We start from the raw sequence: 19,601 nt of genomic DNA on the forward strand, positions 1-19,601 counted from the left end.
AGGATTGTATGCTTATTTTTGGATGTCGTCGATCCTGTAACACACCAAGTGGTGCAGACAAATCATCATACCGCACTAACGCGTGTTACACCGCTTGGTACTGTATTACAGGACTGACAACATCCAAAAATATAAAGCATTCAATGCTTAATTGATATCCACTGCACAGGATAATCCAACTGAATACACATTCACAGTAAAAATAATTAACAGAAAAGAGGTTTTTGTTAAAAGCTGATCTGAGTTTTGTCATGATGGATAAAACTTTTGATCTGCCCCTTGCTATTGTTGAATTGGCAAAAAAGAGACTAACATTAGAGTTAATTTTATTTTCATTGAAGTTTAGAAACCTTAGAATCTTCAAAGAAAATAATTAATTGGACATAGGGTACAAAAAATAGCAAGATATTTCATGTATAACCACATCTTTTGAAAAAAGATGGCATGTAAATGCCGCCTACTGGTAAATAATGTATTTACAAAACTGATTGGTCAAGTGCCTTTACAATAGCTAGTTCAGTAAACTATGACACAATTTTTTCATTCTGTCGCAAATGTTGTCTCATTAGGCCAGATACACATTTCGTACATTAATCTCTCAATTGTATGGGGGCTGCACGTTTCTTCCAATAACATCTCTCCTTGTTCCTGATGTTGAAATACGCAGTAATGTCAAAAATTGTACCACATCACTACACACAGGGTTCCCAATTTCATTTTTTCTGCAAAGGTTTTAATCAAAAATTTCAAATATTTTTCATGCATTTGAGGCGACATTTAATACGCTGAAAAGGTTTATTCCTGAATCCAAAGAAACCACAACACACGTTCACATATGACATGAATTCAATATCATATTGTTAACTTTTATGTGCATGAACCGAACGAGTTCTGGCTTTTCCGTCAATAGAACAGGTATCTGTGTTTTATATAAGTTTAAAGGTAACTACCCTCTGTTTGTCGCCTGGTCGTAAATATTCAGCTGGGATGACGGTTTCGTTATTGCGAGAAAAAAATTAAGCTCGTATTTCAATGCACGGGATATTGACTTTACTGATGGCACGTTGTTAACGGTACATATCTGATCATCCAGCAATTTCTGACGGATTTCTTTGCAAATTATAGACGGTTCCTTCCATTTCTGATATTCAATATACTGTAGAACAGTCTGTGTTATTTTCCTGGGTCGCTCAGAAGGTTTTCTTCGTGTTCTTACGACGTGATTTTTCTCATAATCTTTGACAACATTTAAACAAGTGCGTAAACATCGGCCCGTTTCCTTTTCGATTACTCTATAACTTTTACCTTGCAAATGCAACTTTACAATACTTTTTCTTTCTTCCTCCGATGTGTGCTTCCAAGAGGGCGCCATGTTGTCAAATTGAGCGCGAGAGGGCTGTGCAAGCACAAAAGGGGCTTTAGCTTGGTTCCCGAGGCCTCCCGATTGAAGGCCTTTCGAAATCCCTCGGACTTTTATTAAAAGAGAAGTTAAGATATTTTTGGATCAGGTATGTCCCATGTACACCAAAGATGGGTGCAAGGTCTTCAAAGCTAAATTGTAGTGGCAGGCGACCCAAAGAAGAACCATATCATCCTAAAACAGACGACAGAATAATTGAAAACGGTTAGGCTTGTAAATGTTCGTTCTTTTTTATGTGTAACGTGAAGATTTGGAGTTTTTATTGGGAGTGGTTAAACAGTTGAAAGGCTACTCTAGCATAGCTAAAGTAATTAATAATTATTTTTTAGATAAATTTAAATACTTACAACATACAACTGCCTGTATTTATCATCTTTTGCTTCAATATTATCAGGATTATAGGCTAAGTTTTTTATTTAAAAAACCATTAATGCATGAACATGTACATGTACGTAGGCCTATAACTTACTTAAGCGAAAGTAAAAAAAAATTCCAATGATGTTTTAGCTATTATTTTAGATCTATGTATGAAGTTGCACTTGACAAAAGTTTTGTGTAAAATGCTTTCTGACTCTTGACCCTTTATTTAAATTTGAGAGTCCAGAGGGTGTCTCGGATGATGCATGATCCATTAACTGATCAATGTATTAATTTATACACGTGTATTACCCAGTCTATTTTCATAAAGTTTATATATAACAGGACTGCGTTCAAGACTGTAGCAGCGAATCCGGGTGGTTTCGCTCCGATCGCTTGTTCGCGCTGAGTGGTTTCGCTCCGAATACATGATCGCCCCGAGTGGATTCGCCCAGATTGTATTAATAAACACTGCTTGTTGCTTTTGTTTTTAAATATGTAATTTAAATTATTGGTATCTATACAAAAGTGGTAAATGAAATGTTTTAGAAAGTAATTTAGTTTAATTAGACAATAATTTTATACACATGCTCGAACATCGCCTGAGCAGTTTAATTAGTCGGCAATTAATCCATCATCAATAAAACCGTTAAATAAATAGCTTTGATTGCGATCTAATTTGGAGAACTAAATGATGAGTATCTCAAGAACACCCATAGTGAACTAAATAGACTATCACTAGTGCTTTTAATATGACTCTGATAGTGCAACTAATTTTAAATTATTCCATAAAACACAACGTTAGCAATTATTTGGGTTTGCTTAGAAATCGATAAATACAGGTATTCCTTGATCGTTAATAATATTTATATAATATATTGAAAAGGGGCGAAACCACTCGGCGCGAAACCTCTCAGCGCGAACAAGTGATCGGAGCGAAACCACCCGTTACCGTAGCAGCTAGCCTAGTGGCTAGGTCATAAATATCTAGGTCTATTGAAAGGCCCCCTAGTTTATCCACTATATATCTGATATTAGGTCAGAAATATTCAACTAAAGACTAATTACATCAACATGATTTCTTAATTTCAAGTGGAAATGTAATTGTCAAAATTCATTATTACTATAATTATAGGATGAACAAAATATTATTTCGGTAAACAAGACATCTTCGCTAGCCAAGGGTTTCCGATACACTACGCTTCTCATGAGAAGTGTAGTGTATCGGAAACCCTGGCTAGCGAAGATGTAAACAAGATAGATATCATTTTTGTTACAAAGAAGTAACTAAGAAAGCCTTCAGTGACCCTTCACACTAACATCTGTGCTAACGAGAGATATTAATATAAGTTGTAGAACTTGTTTATCAATTGTTGTACAATAAATAAAGTTCAGTTTTTTTAAAAATAAAAACATCATGAAATTGATGCTTAGCATTAAAAATTTAGGCTATGTATTTTTGGCAGCTAGGTTAGCTAACTGTTCAACAGCGTATAGCCTGAATGTAGCAGCTATGATCTTGAATGCACCCAGGGCTTGATCACACATTTAAACCAATATTTACAATACTGAATGTTTTACCTTGCTTGATTTCTAGGAAAAGGGACCAAAGATCAAAACAAACCACACAGAAATTTCAAAATATCTAGTAAGGAGAATGTCCCAAAAAAGGTGCATCAAACTACGGAAAAAAGCTCTGAAGCATCAAGTGGTATTAAACCTAAACCTTATGGCAAGTACCATTATCTTTTAAACGGATACATTAGCTGAAATTTTGTATGTGTTTAGTGCTGATACTGTCATTTACAAGTATATAATTTAATATATTCATTATTTCTTTCACATATGTCATCAACAGTTTTATATACATGTAAACACGTTGTAATCATATAACATCCATAGCTCTTGTGTTAAGGTAGTACACAACAGAAGGGCTAAAAAACTCATTCTCAATTCTCATAGGTATGATACCGTTTTATTTAAAAGAAATTAGCTCACTGTTACACTTTTTTGTCAACATGGTTTGAAATAAATGAATTAGACCCTAAAAACACATAATGAAATGAAACATTTGACATTAGATTGTGCATTCATTGTTACCATTTGAGATATTACTGATATGTTAATCATATAGATAACATATATATCTGTTACCAGGTACTTGAAAAAACTCAGTGAAATGTATTGATACTGATTTAAATTGTGATGTAAAATTTGAACACATATTACCTGTGTATTTGCACATTATTATGTAAATCATGTCTTGAAGAGAATATACGGTATTTATTAATATAATATAAAACATTAATTTTAGTGTCTTCAAATATATATTAATTGCATGTGTAAATACTTCAAATCTTATAATACTGTTCAGTCAGAGTTTTGGGAAAAGAATATTAAAGTTTTCTTCATATATTATGACCATGCGTACATTTACATGATTCTTCAATGGATAATTTTTTTTCACTCAGATTTTGCAAAATCAATAAGAGTCAATAACTTTGACAAGACTTCTCCCAAGTCTCTTATAAACAGCCCAGATGAGACTTCCCCCAAGTCTCATATAAACAGCCCAGATGAGACTGCCCCCAAGTCAGTCATAAGCAGCCCAGATGAGACTGCCCCCAAGTCAGTCATAAGCAGCCCAGATGAGACTGCCCCCAAGTCAGTCATAAGCAGCCCAGATGAGACTGCCCCCAAGTCAGTCATAAGCAGCCCAGATGAGACTGCCCCCAAGTCAGTCATAAGCAGCCCAGATGCAGATCATAACAAAACAAAACTCAAAGAGATGGGGCATTCCTCCATTCCTCCTTTGAACAATGATTCATCTTTAGATGTAGATTGCATACCGTCATTAAATAGTGAACAAAGACGTCTTTCACTGGATGCAAACATCGAATGGACAGCAGAATATGGTGAAAATGATGAAAATGCAAAGGTAATAATGCCTTAGTTGCTTTTTTGGTGACATAAGTTATCCTATATTGTCTGTCATTGTATATTGCTTCCCTAGCATTGGTCATGAACTTTTGAGCACTTTGAATTTCTCTGAATTTATTTGGCCAAATTGACCAAATTTGTAATTTTGCATTTGTAGTAGAAGGGAACCACAAAAAGTGAAATTTGCTCTTTACATGGTTAAGTACCTGTATGCATGTTTATTTTTCCAGCTATGAAATTTAATCCCCACAGAATCATTTAAATCACAAATCAACTAAATTTTATCTTCATAAAAATATCTGTCTCGATCTACAGTAGTGAATGTGCATGAATTGTTAAGGATTCTCCTTCTTTTCTATGGTGTATCTAGGAGGCAAAGCGAGTGCATGATAAAAATGATCAATGGAGCTTCTACCAAAATTGTAAAATTCTTGACTCAGTGATAAGGGGATCTTGAAATAGGGAGGGTCATATTGATTATATTGTTTTATAATAAAAAATAGTGAAAATGCAATGGTTCTTAATTAACTTCTCCACTCCTGGACATCTAGGATGCAAACTAAGTCCTTTGTTAGAATGAGTAAGGAAGTCTCTAGCACCAATTAAGACTGCAAAATATCATACAACTCCTTGGCCAGGGGTTCTGATGTGAGAGCGTGTTTCTAATGTGGCTAGGAAAAAGAGGACATAACTTTTGACTACAGTAAAACTCGTTTATAGCAAAGTCCTAGGGACCAATGGATTTACTTTGTTATATCCGTAATTCGTTATATCCGCATAACGAATTAGTAATAATAACTATAACGACTTCCCTATATATACATGTTTTCTTTCACCAGACTATAATTTTTGCATGTTTTCTTTCACCAGACTATAATTTTTGCTAATTGAAGCTTAGAATAAAAATACATTACTTTGATACCTTAAATAATCGGATTGTGAGTCGAAAAATTTAACGTATATGAAAATAAATTCATTCAATCTATCATATTAAATTATTTTTTAAACTGTAATGAAATCGTTATAAAAGTGTTAAATTTCTTTATCATTAACCTCTATGGGTCTCAAAATCAATTTGCTATATCCATAAATTAGTTATATCCGAATTCGTTATAACCGTAAATTTTTTTAAAGATTTGTGAAGAATTTTATCGGGGACTCAAATTATTTTTGCTATATCTGAGAATTCGCTATATTTGTTTTCATAATAAACAAGTTTTACTGTATTTAGTTTATAAAGCAGTTGTACTCTTTTAAAATGTTTCCAAATACCATGTGAAAATAAAAAAAATTGATTGGAATGTGGCACAACTTTTCATAACAAGCACCCCCGTTTTACAAATTGTACAATAATTTACTGGTAAATTCTGATTTGTCCATATATATTTCTATCCATCCACCATAACCAAATTCATAGACTGACCATTGCCAATTAGAATAGAGATGTTGGAATTTATTCATTATTCATGTAAGAATTATTTTGTTTGTATCAAGCAACCACAGAATGGTAAAACAAAATCTGTGAAAGAAGAAATCAAGAGCATCCCAATCCAAAATGATGAGTCTGATGGCACAACAGACTCAGAGAGTTCAGATGACGATGATGACTATGTAAAAGGAGGTGAGATTTTAAATAAGAAAATTGTAGACAATTTTCAGACTTAAAGAACTATATATGATAAGAGTTAAATTTGGCCCCCATAATTCGCCATTTTTTAAAGCATTTCGGGTACAATAAAATGTTATGTTATAATTTAGAAGAGTTGACATAAAATATATTTTTCACATATTTGTTTGAATTATTTGCACTCACTTGCAGTATATGACGTCAGAAGTGATGCTATTTCTATAATTCAATCAAAATCAGTGGAAAATTGAAATGTTTTTCATCTTTTTACAAATGGGAAATATAGAGCACATGCTTGAACCAGGACAAATTTTATTACTTATTAGCCTTAGCTAGATACATCTCTGATTAAAGTATTTTGTTGGTTCAAGCATGTGCTCTATGTTAACTGAAAGAAAAACTGCTTGAAAACAAGCTTTTTTATGCTAAAATGCAAAAAATGGCGGGAAAAGGTTGTCTTTACAATGCTGTATTTCTAAATTGTGGGCACTTGAATCAAAATGAACATTAAGTAAAATCATTACATATATATCTGTACAAAGAAAACAAAGAATTTCAGTAAAATAATGATATTCCTTTTAGGGGGCCATTTTAGGCCAATACCATATATAGTCCTTTTCCTATTTTAAATTAATAATTGAAATATATTGAACTACTTGCATCAATGTTTGTATGTTTTTTCCTTTCGAAAGGTTTAAGTTTTGGACATGTTGGGAATCTGGTAATTGGAACAGGAAAAATAATTGACAGAAGCACCAAAATAGTTCCAAGGAAGGAACCCAAAGCCAAGACCAAGAAAAAATCTTCAACAAATGGTATACTTGATGAATATTGTTATTCAGTTATTCTCTCATAAGGAATTGCTATCTTAAAGATAAATAGAATTGTACATTTTTAGCAAATAAAGATTATTATTAACTTCTCTTTTCCACTGTCATCATCATAATCCATTATAAAGCTTGTTTCAAAATACTGTAAATATTCCAACTTGGTGACAGTCTTGGTTATATATATAGCTGTATTAAAAACTAAAATTCAGACGCCTATCCCTTTGCCAGCATCATGGGCATGCCACCGAAACACTAATGTAGAACAACTTAACTACATAGCTCACTCTGTTGCATTGCAGACATCAAATTACTGTTTATGCACACAACAATTTTAGAGACTGCATTTAGTAAATAATGTTTTCTCAACAAAATACCAATGTTCCATTTGTTCTACTTGACTATAAAAGGAGGATTGTTTAGTTTTCAATCACATAAATACTTTATTCCCCTACCAAGTCTCACGTCAAAATTGCAAAAAGCCAAAAACATTGTTAAAATGAAAACATTTTTTGACTGATTGCATATTTACTGCTCCATACATGTGCCATTATATGTCAGCCAAGCAAAGGTCCTATATGGTCGTTCACTGAAAAACATTGTTTATTGATTTTCCGAACGAGGTAGGTCATGGTCACACATATAGTCATTTACTCCGTAAACTCTTTTATTTAAGTCATGAGCAATGACTCCGCCTACAATAATCAGATTGGACAAGGGTCAGTCAAAACAATTTGAAACTTTTCATGAGTTACAGCCTTTTAAAGACTGCATAGTTCCCTATTTGGTTCAAAGTTAAAAACCTGCATAGGGTGCAGGGGTCAACCCAGAAAGATGTTGATACTTTGATAGTGAATTCTATCAAGCGACTTATTCTCGAATTCTGACTCTCACAAAGTTGGAAAATTGTCACTGCATGTATTTTAAAATGAGCGCTAAGTGGAAAAAACCTGTTATCATTGTAATCGAAAATGAAGTATGAAAACCTTTTGGTTTTAAGTATACATGTACCTAATGCATATACTCTTTGAAATTTGTAAGTTCTGAAACATGAACATAAGGTGGTATGGAACACCTGTTGATATTGCTGTAGATAGATTTAAAAGTACATTAATTATTATCAAAATACTTTCACCATTTTAGAATTTTCAAAGTTTACAATATTTGATTGTTAATAAAAAAAAATTTAAAAAGAAAAAACTTTAAAAGGCACCATGACTTACAGATTAGTAAGTAACACTCTAACCTATTGTGCTACACAAGCTGTAAGATAACAATTTTGGGGAGAAATACCGTATATCAGGTAATTTTCGCGATGTTTTTGCTTTTCTGCGATCTCTTTTAAATCGCAGGGAAAAAAATAGAATACGCAGATATTATATCTGGTATCATTTTCTTTTAAAAACTCTTGAAATTGCAAAAAATGACTGACGCATATTAAAATGCTACACCTTTTTCATATTTTTGTGACACGCGAAAACCCCCCCCCCCCCCCCCCCTGGATATACAAATTAGCAGTACCGGTATATAAAATTCTGACCGTTCTAGATTTTATTGTTCATTTCATTAGGAAGTATGTCACAGTATGGAGGTGTCCCATACCACCTTTAGAACACAGGCATTAGTAGCAGGGTTGGCAAAAAAGCGGGAAATACTCATATTTCCCAGGACGGTGGGAAATACTGGTTATTCCCGGGAATTACTGGTATTTCCCGGGAAATACTGGGAAATTAGATGAGTGTTCTACGCATAAGCTACTAATTTAGTAGCTCATGCGTAGAACACTCATCTAATTTCTCTTTCCAGCTAAATTAATTACAACTATTGATATGTTCCTTTCTTCATTTTGACTACTGAAAAAAATATTGTAGTGCTGGTAAACAGATTTTTATGTGTTTACATACCTACTAGGATTAAATTACCGGTACTAATTTTTTTTAGACAATAAAAAGAAATCCAGGAAAGGTGGAGTGAATGCAAAACGTGTCGATAATTTAGGAATTGGAACTGTTATGATACTGGATGAGAGAACAATACAACCAGGTAAATAAATCTACTGGTAATGTGTAGTGAAAAATTCTGTAAACAGTACTGACTACTGGAGCTATAGAAAAGCAAGAACCACAGCAACAGCTAGCGAATATGTTCATAAAGAATTCACAAATCTGCCATAATAAAACAAAACACAAGAGACCATATTAGCCCAATATGGATTTAGTAACATTTGCTTTGATTGAGCTAGGGAATTATTTTTTTATTTGATTGCAGAAAAAGTCCCAGAAAAACCTGTAAATGTACCAGTATCTTCGAAACCTGTTGAAGAGAAAAAACAGCCAATACCTGTTGAGGACTTAGAAAAGCTTATGGGTTTAAAATCTGCTGTTGGAATGATCTATGGGTATCAGCAGACTGGCACTGCATTCAGAGTGGGAGTAGACAAAATAATAACAGCATGGCATGTTGTTAGAGCAATAACAGGTATGTATAACTACATGTAACAGAAAATTACTTGTACATGTACTGGCATAAACAAAATAAAGTTTCTTAGGGACGACAATTCTAAAAATTGATTTCTATGATAGTGATTTTCACAGAAACTTTATGAGTTAGAGCTAGTGATTATGATATACGAAAATCAATAACCCCCAAAAAAACATTAAAATAGAACTAGATTATTTGTAGGGACCATTTCAAAAGTTGTTTGTATTACATCTCTTTTTCAATTGAACATAATGGGAAAAAAAGTTCTTGTAAGAGAAAAATGTTTAAAAAAGTTTCTACAATAGATTTTCTATACAAACGGAAAAGTGATACTTATACAATGATTTGTTAAGAAATATTATTCAAAAAATTACTATTTCATTGACTCCGTTTTTACGAGGGAGCATTGCAAAGTGCGATGTGTCGTTAATTTCCTTCAATTTTCATAAAATAGTACTCTAAGAAAAAGGTTTATGTACATCATTACGAGGTTGATTTATAAAACCAAACAACTATAGGGGTGTGTTACACATTTTTTATGAAAAAACCTTCAAAACTTAAGCACAGAGATGGTTGAACTATTTTCAGTGCTAGGATTATCAAAAAATGCGGACCTAGATGTAAATTATTTGTTTACTAGCCGACAGAAACTCCTTTAACTTATTTATTAGGTCAATAATATAAATAACTTGAGCTAATATAAAACTCAGTACAAAACTGTTGACAAGACTGTGTAAAGAAATTTGTGCATGTAAATAATGCCAAAAAGCATGTTTCATTATGTAGATTAGAGCAGGATCAGCCAATACATGCACCATGTAAAGTTTGTAGTGATTGGTGTGTCTTTTTACCCCAGTGATACCCCCAATGAACCCCAAGGATACCTTATGAACCCCAGTGATGTCCAATGATACCCGCATGATATCCCAATGATACCCCAATGAACTTTGAAATACCCCAATGATAAGTTCACGACACACCAATGTTATCACCACGAAGCCAATAACTGGTACAATAAATCGCAAAAACTCGGCAAATTTGGGGTGTGCTAAAAAGCACAAAAACAAGATGTTTTGGGTTCCAAATAATGATATAATTCAAGAGATGGATTTATAAGAAGCTCACCATTAAAATTATGTCAAGTTTTATCCAAAATATCAAGAAATAAGGAAATATGAAAACGTTAAATTTTAGCTGGTTACTGGTACAGTGCCAGTATATTGCGTCATAAGCAATTTTTCATTGAGTTTTAGTAACTGACGTAATATTGATAATTCAACGTTTGTAACAATCACTCTTTTTAGGTGTGCATTATATATGCATGCCCAAAGTGAATTAGTGTGTCGTCCTTAAAACAAATGTTCCTCATAATTTCTGAGAGCACAGGGCAACTTTTTAAGCACAACAATTTAGACAAAGTAGAAGCAGATAGTTAATCGTCATCCTGTTGAAATACATGTACTATATACAGGGTTGCAACAGTTTTGCCCCATCTTGAATTCACCCAGGCACAGTTGTGTTTGAAGAAAGATAATCTGAGACATTGGAAATCGTCCAGTCTAAAATTCGCTCTCTGACGAGGGTGAAAGGGGCAAATAAAACAGAGGTGAAGATTTCGCTGTATACAGTACGGTATATAGTTTCATAGAATCTCTACTTAAATGCATTGTCTTTTTATACACAGACTAACCTTATATACTAGTTGGTGTGATATTACCTGGTCATGCCATAGGTGGAAAACAATGGCAGCTGTTTCCTTTTTGATATTCATTATAAACTTATGTGTTTTTTCTTTTTCTTTTTTTGTATAGCTGTAGGAGAACTAGGAGATCATGCAGTTTTTGTGGATTTTAATTATGAAAAAGATTTTCAACCAGATCACCTCTTAAGGTTTCCATTAAAACCTGATGTTCTTTACCACAATGAAAAGTTGGATATTGCTGTCCTGCAGATAAAGGAAAATCTGTATGGAACAACTTTCCCAAAACCACTGGAAAATTTTGTTAATTTTACTCGTCAAATTCATGAAAAATATTCGATATATCTCATCGGACATACAGGAGCAGGGAAAAAATCCCTAGACCATGTATTGAAGTATTGGGATCCTTTGAGTCATCGCATCAAAGAGCTTTATGAATGGTGTGAGGAAGAATTTGTTCTTAAGCATGGATTTGGATACACAGGTATTGGGGATGAAACCCGGTTACATTTTCAATGCATGTTTCGACACGGCGCATCAGGATGCCCTGGTTTTATAGTTCCACCAGGAGGAGAGGCGAGAGTAGTGACAGTTCTTCTTAGAGGGTTTCCAGATTTCTACTATTTCGATAACTTTACTGATGAAGAAAGAGAAAGAGTTCCAACTGAAAAGCTAATACAGCAAGGATCTAATATAGATGCAATTAAGAAAGATATGCAAATTAAAAATACGGATTTATATCGGGAGATATTTCATTATAGAGAATTCATTTCTCATTCTGAGAAAAAGAAGTGCATTGATACTCCTTCAGAGGAAAAAGTATTTAACTTCCCTCAAAACAATGAGCCCATAAATACAGAACCACTTGATTCCAAAGATGCTGTTACTCTCTCTCCCAATGCATGCTCAGAACAGAACTCCCGAAACAGTGAAAACATGGCTATTCTTGCATCAGGTGGAAACAAAACCCATCCAATCACAAACAACTTTGATCCAACCCAAGACATCAATAGTGGGGATGAAGAGAAGTCTACAACAAATGCTGCACAGCCTCAAACACCACCTGCCATTGGACACCAAACTGAAGATGAAAAATCTCAAGATCAGGAAAAATGTTCCAACAATAAAGAGTCAAAAGCTGGCACAACTTGTAATAATGCTGAAACTACCCATGCCATTTTGTCCTCTGAGACTGCTCCAAATTCGACTGTTAAAAATCAAGACAAAAATGAAATGTCTGAAAGAGAAAAAAAGGTCTGGTAATTCAAATAAACGATTCATATCACAAAACTTGGCAATTCATGTGGCTGCAACCGAGTGATAAGTGGAACATGTACTCCGACTGTTGACTTCTGTGGAAAACAAGGTTGGGGCTAGCAAATGAAATCCGGCATCATTTTGAGCAATCTTCTTGGCTGTGATCAAAATTAAAGTGTACCTGGTATGTTATTGTGTTTTGCGATCTTCAGATTTCTTCTATTTTTAGTCTATAGTAATATTCTTATGCTTCTGGTTTTAATTGCATATCTATGCAGGATTTAAGATGAAAAAAACTCAGATTTACTTGATGTATTTATACTGTAAATACAATTTAATTCTCTTTTATTAGAACCTGATATATCCCTTGAGATAAATGTACATGTTCAACATGTGTAATGGGGGTCCTAGAGTATGATGGTTCAATAATCTCATTCCTTTTCCTATATGATATGGAGCAACCTAGCTATGATTGTTGTACATGTTCGTGTACTATAATTAATTTATTTCAACATAAGTTACACTCTTGCGATTGTTAAAAAGAATTGGCAAAAATTAAATGTCATAAGTTTAGTTCATTATTTCATTTGATCGGTTAAATTCTATCACTTCTGTCTTGAATAACTAAGATGTGTTTTGTTTTCATACTATTTTTGTGATATTTTATTGTTGACTTTAATTAGTGGCATTTGTATGTTAAAAAATGTGATACAAAGAATAAACCATTATATATTTTGTGATTATTCATAATTTTACTTCACTGAGATGGTGACCATTTGTGAGGGACAAAAAAAAAGAAGATATAAAATAAAAAAAAATTCAGAGGGCTTTGCTTGGATTAACATGACTTAGAAATATAGGTCTGTGCCTTTACACATCCTAAATCATATTGGTGTAGTATCAGGCAGATAGAACAAATAGAAAAACATTGGGTCTAGACAAGATTTTTTTACTTGGGTCTGCTATGACCTTGATCTTTCCACATAGAAACTGAATCAAGGTCACTGTACACCCCTTACCCTTATAGGCAGTTTTGTGGAAAAGTCAGAGCAAGATTGGGTCATAGGCCAAAGAGAGATGGCTTAATTTTATGGTCCAAAACTATATATAAAAGATATCTGGTATGGCATGAGCCATTGACCTAAAAACTTGGTTCAAGGTCATTTCACACCCTTTACCCACAGGCACAATGAGAGGAATGAGCAAGAAAGGACCAAGGGTAAAGAAAGTGTGGTTTTGACAAGGATTTTTCTTGGAGTTCTGATATATGACCCATTCAGTCACTGCTCACCCTTTATCCAAAGGTTCTCTGCGGGTGAAGTATAAAACAGATTGGGTGAAAGAGAAAAAAAATATATGGTCCCGACAAGGATTTTAAACATAGGTCTGCTATGACATTAACCTTTGACCCAGAAGTTGGTTCAATGTCACTGCACACCTTTTACACTTTCTGGGTCAAGTATGAGCAAGATTGGGTTAATTGGACACAAAATCTTCTCCAGATTTGTGATGTGGGACAGATGGACAATTATGCAATGCTCACAGAGCAGTGCCTTAATAATTATGGGAGATCCTTTAATTATATCATATGATTAATTTTATTGAAAGAAAATAAAATATGTAAATACTAAAAAGTGACTATTAAGTGACAGTATTTAAAGTAAATACTGGTATGCTGTGTACATGCAGATGTAAAGTTCAAATCAGAACAAAGAAATGGTGTTGAAGATTGCATACTTTAATCTAAGGTAATTCAGCAGTGAAAATAATCAATAAATATTAAAAAAAAAATTAAAGTTAAATTTTTATTCTTTCCTGCTTTTTTTGCAAAATTTTAATAATACATCATGAAACTGAGTCCTATTTGCATTGGTCCTCACACTGTTTGAGTCGAAATGAGTCCGGCTTGCTCGATAACCTTCAGATCTCAGAAAACTTAAAACTTTTCGCATTCTACAAAGAAATGAATAAATTTTACAATACTTGTGACAAACTATTGTAGTCATATATTGTAATAAGAACTATTGAAATGCTTATGAAATATAAACAGTCAACAATTTCGTTTAAGGTGAATTAAAAAGAGAGTGGCTCTCTAAATTACAAAAGACCAAAGGGCGTCAATGGTCACCTGATTATACTACAACTGCATAAAATATCTAGAAAGAGAAAAACAAATGATAGAAAAAATGGGTCAATAAACAAAAGATTCATTAGATTATGAAAGATCAAGAAAAAATGGGTCAGATATTATCATTTTGAAAGTGTAAATTCTGACAAACTGGTTTAATTGCAACAGGTGATGAAATACATGTACTCGAGTCATATCAAACAATTTGCTATCCATAATTATATCATGAAGTAACATACTTTAACAAGCAAACAATGACATCATGTGGTACCTGGGTAAACTGAGGTAATTCATGATTTATCCAAAAATTTAAATATAAATGTGCCCAGAAATAATAAGTATCTTATATGCAAGTATATTTACTTTGGGATGATAACATCTTTGAATTTCATTTTGTGAAGGTTGATATAAAATGGAGGGTGGGTGGTGGTTGGGTGTTGAAAATGTTCAATTTTTGGTCTTTTTGCCTCTGGTTCCCCTAGGTCTCTCTGGTAATGGTCTCCATTTGTCTCTGGAACATCCAAGTGGGAACACACGGCCTCCTCCTGAATACTCTGCAGAACTTTCTTAAACTGACTACTGTGTTCTGGAAGATCTTCATGTGGCTTTAATAAGTTTGATATGAAGGTGGTGTTGAATATACTCCCTGACCTAACAAAATATTTTCAGGTAAGGTTTGGGTTTTTTTTTATATTATAAATTCAATTCATTGAGGAATGTTCTGTGTATACTAAAAGATATATTTTTTCCCTACCTTTCATTCATTTTTAAACAGTTCTTTTTTTAATTTTTGATATGAAAACAGAAAATATTTCTGTAAATTCAATTTCAATTACGCAGCACAATTTTACATGTTGCAATTTGTAAAATAACATTATCAGACACTGAATCATTCGTAAATACTTACCACATTGGTCCTAGTACAATAGCTGTCCTCCCTGGAGTTTTTTCGTGACAGGTACAAGCCAGCAATGCATAGGGATTTTCTATAATAAACAGAGGACGAGAAAATTGAGCATGATGAATCCATGCATCCACAAAAGAGGTATTTGTATATTAACTGGATAATAATGTCACATACAAGTTTCAGTTTATTTGACATAGACATGTAATAATGCCAGTTGAAATTTTATAAAATTCTTGGTTGACTGTAACCTCAATGAATAAGATTTGGAAAGTTGACTCAATTACAGCATTACACTCTATTCATCCAATAAGAATTCCAGAAATAATATTCAAGATGTAGAAAGATGCCCATTGTAAAAAATTGTCAAATTTGAGCCAAGTTTAGTTTACAAAATCAAGAGGTACCTTTTGTACCAAAGAACTTTTTACCTTCTGAATTTATTCTCATGACATCTATATACCTTTGCACAAAGTATATTCTTACCTATTGGTGTCAGACCACCTGGTAAAAAACACTGCTCTTCACAGATCTGACAGTACAGCTGAGGTTTGACTTGATCGAGACAGTGGTCAGCGTGCTGTGGTCCCCGATGTACTCTCATTACTATAAGGAAATTGTCCTCCACACAGGCTGTCATCAGAATCTCCAGTCCTTTGTTACATTTAGAAGCTGATCTGGTAAGAAAACCCATACAGACATTAATACTGGTTTAAGTACTGTAAATTCCGTATTAAACGCGACAAATTGATTTCCGTGTAAAATCCTGAGCAGCAACCCTCGCAGCTTTTAAAGTCTTGCTTTAATTTTTTCAGACAGTTTTGAAGTATAGGAAATTATAGGAAAAAAAATTGGTGATCACAATTTTACAATCTCGTGATTTGATACAAAACAGCCGAATCGCGGAATTAAGTACTCGCGTAAAATAAGGAATTTACAATATGCTATGTGAATGATGCTTTATGCTGGTACATGTAAATAACTGTTCACGCTATTTCTTAAGAAATGTTTTTCTTTTAAGAGGACTTCAGTTTTCCCCTTTTGATGCAAAGACAAAAATACTGTTTGTATTATTTGCATGTACATGTATTACATATTGTCTATGTCCGATCATTTTATTTAAAAATCATCTCAGAAGGCTCATTTAAAGTTAATTTCCAATATTCCTCTCATTTAAACTGCTGATTTACATGTACATGGTTAAAATTTTGAAGATATATAAGGACAAAAAGGGGGGGAGACAAACCTCACGGCACACCCAATTATAACCCGTACAGCCATCTCCCTCATGTAGTCTGTTTTGGTCACTTGTGCATGGCAGTAACGCCTGATCACATTAGCTGTCCGTGTGAACTGCACTGATATGTCCGAGGAAGTCAAGCACAACAAACCATTATTGCGGAGATTACTAAACACCGAATCAAAGTAGTTTGCTAAATGACCTTCGGGTTGAAGAAATCTACAAAAATTAAAAATATCCAAATACAGTCTAGTTTAAATCAAACCTCTTATAATGACTTATGTTTAAAGAGGACTAAAATAGAAAGTGGAGTAGATGGGGGTTGTCAATCTGATCAAGAGATAGATGTGTCGCTCTCCAGAAGGAAATGTATATTATTTTTCTTCTATCATTTATCATTCTATACAAAAAAAGCCATCCCCAATGAATAAGGAAACAGTCTTTGTTCATTTTACATAAATGCAAATTCATGAAATTACATTCCAACTTACTAGGCTTTAAAGATAGACAATCCAGGAACCCCCCCCCCCCCCCCTATATATAAAATGATTCCAAAGTTTCGTGCTAAAAATAATTAATTTAGGAAATATAAAATCATACACAAAATCAAAGGCCTCCAAGTGTAAGAGTACATTTGTAGGGCACTGACATGCATGAATCTCTTTGTCTTTCTGCTCAAGCTGAACATCTCCTGGCTGCCTTTCAAATGAAAGATGGAATTCAGAACAAATGACATCTGAGTCATCACAGTTCTTTTGGATGTCACTTATTGCTTTGTTCTGTGCAATGAGAACATTGAGTTTAGATTGATAGTGTCTTTTCCACTGCAATCCTGCAACACCTATTTAAGATTTAAAAAAAACCCAACAACATATTAAGAATGCTACACTTATTTACCAACATACAACACTGTCAACATTTTCAAATTTACCAAGATTGTTCAATACTTTGTACTAGCTGTTTCTTCAAATGATATCATTTCTATGAAAGAGTATAAAACAAAAAACAGAATTATTTTGGAAAATTCAATTACCTCCTTTGTTCTGTAAATCCACACAAAAAAGATACTTAGAAGATAATTTTGATTCTTCTTGAAGAATGTGAAGAAGGATTTCTCTGAAACAAAGAAAATTGATTAACATGCACTATAATTTGCATGCTTTGGTGCACACTCATTAATATTCCATATATATAGTTATATACCCTCCTAAAGCTGTAGATTTCTTCTTAGTTTGGTATTGATGCAGCAATATAAAATTAACAATGTTTGTTTATTTTTGTCAAAACTGACGTCATCCTAAGATGTTGACTCTGACGTGGAGAATATTTTTGAAGTAGCAGCGAAATAATAAATACTTCTGAACATTGTTCTAAGGATTCATTTCACAAAAAATAATGTTTATGCAATTTTTTTTAGAATAAAAATATTATATATGATAAACTCATGTGTATTTGAACTTTTTACTATGTATCAATTTTGTCTTGTGACATTATTTTCATTAAGAAATGTGCAATACCCTGTGCAGAAGGTGCAACATTTGAAAGTGGTGACTGGCTTTAACTGATCCATGTAACGATTTGCCTTTTTCGATCATGGTAATAATAAAAGTAAAGTAATAAATGCAACATGTGCAATATTAAAGAGTTCAACAAGATATGAACTTGGTTGTTTCATGCTCAAATCTTCTGGAAAAAAGCCACAAGATTTGATGGCGTTAACATTCAAGTTTATAACCTTGTGAACCTTTTAACATTGCATCATGTGCATTGTTGATTTTATCTTCATTGTTGATTACATATATCTTTAATATGCTTAATTGTGCTCAGTAAAACTGCCAACATAAATGGAATCGATATTTTTTTCTTTTTGACAATACTTACATTGAAAGAGTATTAATAAATAAGTTAATTAACACCGTAATAACACTTCCTAAGTGTACAGATTTATAAAAAGTTTTAAACATTTAAAACTTTATAGTTTCGAATTTACTCTGTCATACACATAAACCTTAATACTCCAGTCAAAATAAAGAAAAGCGCCTTACTGAATCACTTTAAATTTGCTAGAATACACTTTTGTTGACTGATTTTGAATTGTGTTTTGCTTTTCTTCATATGCAATGTCTTTTCCATCAAACTGCGCACCGTTTGATGAATTTTCCATTTCGGTCTCCGATTCAAAAGAGTTCTACAAAGTAGAAAACGGTAGACAGACGTCTCAGTCCAACGACACTTCGGTCCGTCGCTCCTATAGCTTAGAACACCCCAAATTCACAAAAATGAGCTAATCATAGTTTCGTTCATAAATTAGGTTTATCGACTATTAACTATAGTTTACGAACCGCAAACTATATAGTAAATTCGTTAACTAAAGTTTTCTGTAAAACTGTCAAAATGCTGATATGTATATAAACCATAATTAATTTGCATTCGTTAAGTATGGTTAAGAGTTGTTAATCATAGTTTCACACTCCTGAAATTATATTTATCACATACACTATTTTTTTGCAATCGTAAATGGTTGTTTTCATGTTTTCAGTGCTGATTGTAGTTTTACACTCCTGAAATCCAGACTTTCTGTTTATTTTTGGGAGTTGATTTTAATCAACTCTCCTATGCAGTTACTCTGGCAAACCGAAAGTGAAACAGTGTTTGGACCTAAGCACAAATCATCACCACTGACAAGATTTAGTTCTTGGAAATAATCGATAAATTCGATGT

At 33.3% G+C, this 19,601-nt stretch overlaps 2 protein-coding genes across 2 annotated transcripts; one reads left to right on the top strand and one right to left on the bottom strand.

Moving 5' to 3' along the window:
• The first annotated feature begins 1,461 nt into the window (after positions 1-1,461).
• LOC128192941 (uncharacterized) lies at positions 1,462-13,343 on the top strand. The gene is made up of 8 exons (XM_052866043.1): positions 1,462-1,624; positions 3,375-3,509; positions 4,249-4,715; positions 6,212-6,338; positions 7,037-7,159; positions 9,113-9,214; positions 9,440-9,649; positions 11,464-13,343. Exons 1-8 carry the CDS (start codon positions 1,531-1,533, stop codon positions 12,612-12,614), a joined length of 2,409 nt encoding a protein of 802 aa, XP_052722003.1. The 5' UTR covers positions 1,462-1,530; the 3' UTR covers positions 12,615-13,343.
• Positions 13,344-14,330: 987 nt separating this feature from the next.
• LOC128192404 (TRMT1-like protein) lies at positions 14,331-19,058 on the bottom strand. Its single transcript, XM_052865044.1, has 8 exons — positions 18,926-19,058; positions 17,914-17,996; positions 17,481-17,721; positions 16,887-17,099; positions 16,127-16,317; positions 15,644-15,722; positions 15,100-15,387; positions 14,331-14,561 (listed from the first exon to the last, which is right to left on the bottom strand). The coding sequence occupies exons 1-8, from the start codon at positions 19,042-19,044 to the stop codon at positions 14,414-14,416; spliced, it is 1,362 nt and encodes a 453-aa protein (XP_052721004.1). The 5' UTR covers positions 19,045-19,058; the 3' UTR covers positions 14,331-14,413.
• Positions 19,059-19,601: the final 543 nt, after the last annotated feature.

This window comes from Crassostrea angulata, chromosome 7 (genome assembly GCF_025612915.1).
Source record: "Crassostrea angulata isolate pt1a10 chromosome 7, ASM2561291v2, whole genome shotgun sequence".
NCBI classification, from domain to species: Eukaryota; Metazoa; Mollusca; class Bivalvia; order Ostreida; family Ostreidae; genus Magallana; species Magallana angulata.